At 24.9% G+C, this 5,867-nt stretch overlaps 1 protein-coding gene across 1 annotated transcript; it reads left to right on the forward strand.

Annotated features, from left to right (window-relative positions):
* The first annotated feature begins 2,986 nt into the window (after positions 1–2,986).
* Positions 2,987–5,454, forward strand: LOC112690849 (vesicle transport protein SEC20). Its single transcript, XM_025564949.1, has 5 exons — positions 2,987–3,253; positions 3,319–3,503; positions 4,190–4,297; positions 4,955–5,076; positions 5,145–5,454. Exons 1-5 carry the CDS (start codon positions 3,182–3,184, stop codon positions 5,330–5,332), a joined length of 675 nt encoding a protein of 224 aa, XP_025420734.1. The 5' UTR covers positions 2,987–3,181; the 3' UTR covers positions 5,333–5,454.
* The last annotated feature ends 413 nt before the right edge of the window (positions 5,455–5,867 follow it).

Consider the following 5,867-nt stretch of genomic DNA (forward strand, 5'->3'; position numbering starts at 1 on the left):
TTGTGTTTCATTAATATTAATTTGTTTATAATATCCCCTTCAACTAATAAATACTTATTATTTTCTCTTGTTAAAAAAACTATGTTAAAATAATATTCATTAGGCATATTGAATACTGTAGCCTTTGAATAAGGGATATTGTAATATAATATATATATATGTTGAAAAAAAAAAATTAAACTGTAATCATTTGTATTGATAATACTATTATTATCCTTCAATCAAAATATTGTTGAGTATAAAATAAAAGAGGCCTTGCAGGAAAGTGATTGGCCATACCTATAGAGGTCTTCTAGAAATATTATATTTAGAAATATTATTATTTATTTATGTTATGATTTATACTGCATTTCCATTAAGATTCATTAGAGTCATTCTTGGTTCACCATTATGAAACAATACTGCACAATTATAAGCAATAAATTAATAAATAAATAGTATTGACCAAATTATTCCATTAAATAGGTTTCTTCTTTTCAACAAACTGCTCATCAAAGAAGTCTTTTTCATGTATGTACCAGATTGCTACATAAACAATTATAATAAAGTAAGGGTCAAGGTATAGATGTTAATTGACTGATTTAGTTGTAAATTACTATTAAAAATGTGAAATAAATGTACCATCAGTTTCAAAAAACTATTCTGAACGAAAGATGTAGAATGGATCAGCCTATATATCTAAACAAAAATTTGTATTACTATATAAATAATAATAGTTTACCAATGCTATATATTTAATATATAAACAACAGGGGATGCTATTTTTAGATTTTCTTTTTTAATGAGATTTAGGTATCAATCTTGTAGCTTTATTATTACACAATATAATGAGTAGCCAATAAAATCCCAATCAACTACATTAATTACCTAGTTTGAAAGAAGCCTATTTTTAAACAATTTTTCATTTAAATGTTTGTATTAATTACTATTTTATCATTTGATTTTTTTTTTTTAACTACCCTGACATTTATTAATTATCTATACCTATTTTACATGTGATTAATATATATTTTGGACAATTATCGATATTATTAACATGAATAAGTATCCTTGTTATAATTTTGTATAGTTTAAATATTGTTGATTTCCATCTTTTTTTTAAATAATAATACTTAGTACAGGGCTGGACTTGGTCAGAAATTTCTACCGGGGGGAAAAAAAAACGGTCCACTTAGATACATCAAAAGTATAACAAAAACGTATATTTTCATATACAATTATTGTATATAATTTTGAAAATTTGAACACTGAATATTTTTATTAATGATTAAAAGACCGTTTGTATAATTTTAGACAGTTACTAATGCAATCGCATTAGAAAATGCGTCTATGTCCGATGACACAATGAGCCTAAACCGATAAACCTAAGAAAACGGAACTTGCCCACTGGTAAACTCCCGGTATCTCACCTTCCCAGTCCGACCCTGAATGTACAATTATGAAATTTACCATCCCTGACGGGTATTGCATTAATATTAAACAACAATATCCCACAACAGGTGCCAAAACAATCAAGAATATTAGTTCAAAGGATTATTATGCATATCGGTTAATGATTAGATGCGATCAGGACTATGTTATTCTACGATGTCATGAGCTTTGTCATAAATTCATGGTTCACATGTATGTAAAGTTAGAGAGTGAACGATTACGATACTTGTGATTCAATTAAAAAAAGCTGCATGCGGAAAAGTCTCAAAACAATTGTTAAATATCGGTGATGGACTACAGATGAAACGGGACGCATACAATTGCCGACCGATTTCTGCACAATCATTGATTTGTAAGATGCTCTCATTGACCAGATATTTCCCAGTGTACACAGACAATACACAAATCATGAGTGGCTGGCAGAAAGAGCAATTTTAGCAACAAAAAATGTGGACGTCTACGAATTGAATCTTGAGAACATTTGTTACCAGGAGACTTGGTGTTATACAAATCTATTAATATAGTTTGCGATGCTACTGAAGCTGTAAATTATCCGACAGATTTTTTAAACTCATTGGATTTATCACCCATGCCACCGCATAATTTACAACTGAAGGTTGGATCTCTGGTTATTTTGCTTCGAAATTTGAACTCACCACGTTTGTCCAACAGCACGCGGTTAGTCATTAAAAAATGAATGAAAAATGTTATCGAAGCCATCATTTTAAAAGGCTAATTCCGAGGTGAAAATATATTATTACCGCGAATCCCTATTATACCCACAGATGTGCCAATAAAATTGAAACCCCTTCGATTTACAATTAGATTAGCATTTGCAATGACTATCAATAAGTCTCAAGGCCAAACGATGTCTGTCTGTGGCTTAGATTTAAGCACATTATATTTCTCACACGGACAATTATACGTGACGAGCTCTCGGAACATCCAGTTTGTTTGTGTTGGCAAAAGATGGGATAACAACAAATACTGTACACTCTGTTGCATTATGGGATTTGTATTGTTTCTTACTAATATTGCCATAATTAGCGACATATATAATTTTAAAGGATCAATTTTAAAAAATTATTAAAAAAATAAATTTTTGATGTTTTTTCATTTTTATATTTCATCATCGTTCACAGCACTCCATAACTCTTTCACTTATATACCACATCCTAACACACCTATATTAAATTAGTTATTATTTTCTAGAAATAATTTATAAGACAAAACAACGTTTGTCGGGTCAGCTAGTTTATTTATATATTAATTTACGACTGTTGACCTTTTAATAATTCTTATTGTATTATTAATTATATTAATTAATTATTATCTGAATAATTTCTGATTTTTAAAATGAATAATAAGAATTTTTTTCCGTCATAAACAGATAGCATTCATTATTATTAATCAGCTGTTTTCGCAATATCATAAACGAATATGTTTCATACGCAGCTGTAGATAATAGATTGATTTCTAGTATCTACAGCAGTTGTTAAAGGATAACAATTTGTTATAACTGAAACATAGTTTATAATAACGCTTGTATTATCTACATAGTTATAATTAATCCAAAGATTTTTAAAACTGATGTGTCTGGTATAGAATAATATTTTTAATGAAATTCTAGTCAGCTTGATTCCATTTATTGTTAATCAAGAATTGAGTTAGAAAAATAAGTTATTATCAGAATTATTTACCTAAGTTTATTATTAAAATATTGTTTGTGCTATTCGATATATATTTAAAAATGATTAAAGAACTAAGCGCAATTAGAGAATGCATTGTAAACACAAATGTCTCATTAAAGTCTATAATACAGGTAAATATTTAACCTAAGATATTTTTCAACTAGAATTAACTTATTTAATTTTTTTTTTTTTTTAGGATATATATTCTTGTGAAGGACCACTAGAATCATTGACACATTTAAATGCAAATGGTAGAAAGCAAATTAATATATTCAGAAATTTAATTGAAAACTTAGAATTATATGCTCGTGAAGCTGAAAACCAACAAGAAAAATCAGAAGTTTTAGAAGAAGTCCGTAATCAGAGAGAATATTTGACTAGGTAATTAATAATTCAAATTCAATATTAAATATAATTTTTCAAGTATAAAAAAAAAATATAGATTATTATAGTTACTTATATATTTTGAATAAAGTTTTCTATAGAAATGTATTACAAATTCCCAATTAAATTGAATGTAAGTTAATATTTAATATTAAATTAATAATAAATTATGAAAATGTAAATAATCTAATTTATTCTATAGTTCTAGATTAAAAAATAACATTACTAAAAACTTATTAAAAGCATTGATCTTAAATAATGAAAGATTAACTTTATTTTTGAATATTATTACTATAGTTATAAACTCGGACCTGGAGAGCTAAGGGGGAAAAAAATAGTTGATTTATCTACATAAATTAATATAAAGTTTTAGTAGATGGCCTCTTACATATAGTTTATGTTAGATCTTAAAAATTAAAATAAACAAAATGAAAGCGGAATAAAAGTTGTAAAAATTGAGGAAATTCGATTTACAAATAAGAAAAGTATACTGGTAAAATGATACTACTGTAGTGAATATGGTCGAACATTAAAAGAAACATAATAAAATCATAATAATTATCTTAATAAAAGAACAGTAACTAATTTATTATTCAAAGATAAGAAATATAGGTTATACTTTATTAATTTTTTCAAAAAGTCAAGTAGATTAAACATTTTAATTGGTTATTGTATTTTTGTAGTAATATTGCTTCATTCAGAAAAGCTAATGTGGAATGTATGGCAAGGATTCATAAAAAATCTAGTGAACAATTATTAGGTACTAGCAAAGAAGAACAAGTACGACACAAGTAAGTATTATAAAATAATTTTTTGAAATTATTTTTATTTGCAATTTATGTACAACATTTGTGCTGATAAATATTTTAAATAAGGAATATTTTTAAATTTAATTTTAAAAATCTTAAACTAATATTACACTAGATTTTGTAAATTTTTTTTCTTTAAAGCAGTTAAATTAAAAATTATATCTTAAAAATGTACTACAAAATTTATATTTTCATCCATTAACTAGCTTGGAAAAATAACTTGAATTTATTTTTCTATTAAATTTCAAAATAGCTTTTTATGAAATAAATTATTATGAAAATTATTAATTATTGCAATTAACAGTATTTGTTCATCATTGCGATAGTAAGGCCCTACTAGAACCACTCAAATATATAAAGTAAATACAAACCTTTTAATATGATCAGATAGAGATAAAAATTATCTAGAATATTGCATTAAATATATAATTAGGATGTAGTGGCATGAGTTAATCTTAATAATAACTATTTATTATTATTATATTATATTATAATATATTTATTTATTATTAATATTATTAATAATTAATAATAATAATTTTTAATTATTCTGAGTTAAAAATTAATATTTGTGTGTAGTATGTATAATTTTTTTTCAAAATATCAACATAAAACTATTATTAAATTTAAAATTTTTAGATTGAAAATGGATAAAGAAAATTTATTGAAACAATCATCAACTGTTACCAATCAACTATTATCTGTTAGTAGACAACTAGCAAATACATCTCAGCAAAGTTTGGACACTCTTGAAACTCTTTGTAAGATTATATTATTAAATAAGTAATAATTAATTTAGTATTTAATTTAATATAATTTAATTTTTCAGTAAAATCATCATCAACCGTATCTAATATCAGCAACGAAATAAAAAACGCTAAAGGTGCATTAACGCAGTCTGAAAAACTTTTAAACAAATATGGGCAGCGTGAAACAACTGACAAAATTCTTATTATGTTTGCTTCTGCATTTTTTTTTTGTGTAGTTGCTTACATTATACAAAAGCGACTTTTCTAATGTTCAGGACTTACATTTAAAAAATGCTTCATTTTATTGATCTTTATTAAACTTTTTATGTATAAATTGGTATGGTATATTTTGAGCTTTGTGATATATATTTGTTTTTCTATTATGGGTTATTAAATGGAAATTTTATTTAACAAAAATTATTTTAAAATCTATTAGTATGTTAATGTAATGCCTTACTGCCTTAATACTACTCAATAGGTATTTAAAAATGGTTGTTGTAAATATGTTATTCGATACATTGATGAACAGTTTAAATTAAGTACTTACTGCTATACATATGATCAATGATTTTGTTTTATGATCAACCATAAGTAATTTAATATTGATGAAATGTTATCATCTTTCTAACAAGTTGTTAACTAAGACCACAATAATTGGAAATAGGTAAACGTATGCTTTTTGTTGTATTATATTTAAGTTTTGTTTGACTATTCAGTAGTATAAATATTACAATTTTTTTGATTTTTGGTTGAAGTGTGCACAGACTTGATAAATTAGTTAAAATAATTTTAAATAATTTCTG

The sequence above is a fragment of the Sipha flava genome, unplaced genomic scaffold, assembly GCF_003268045.1.
Source record: "Sipha flava isolate LNK unplaced genomic scaffold, YSA_version1 522_pilon_pilon, whole genome shotgun sequence".
Taxonomy (NCBI): Eukaryota; Metazoa; Arthropoda; class Insecta; order Hemiptera; family Aphididae; genus Sipha; species Sipha flava.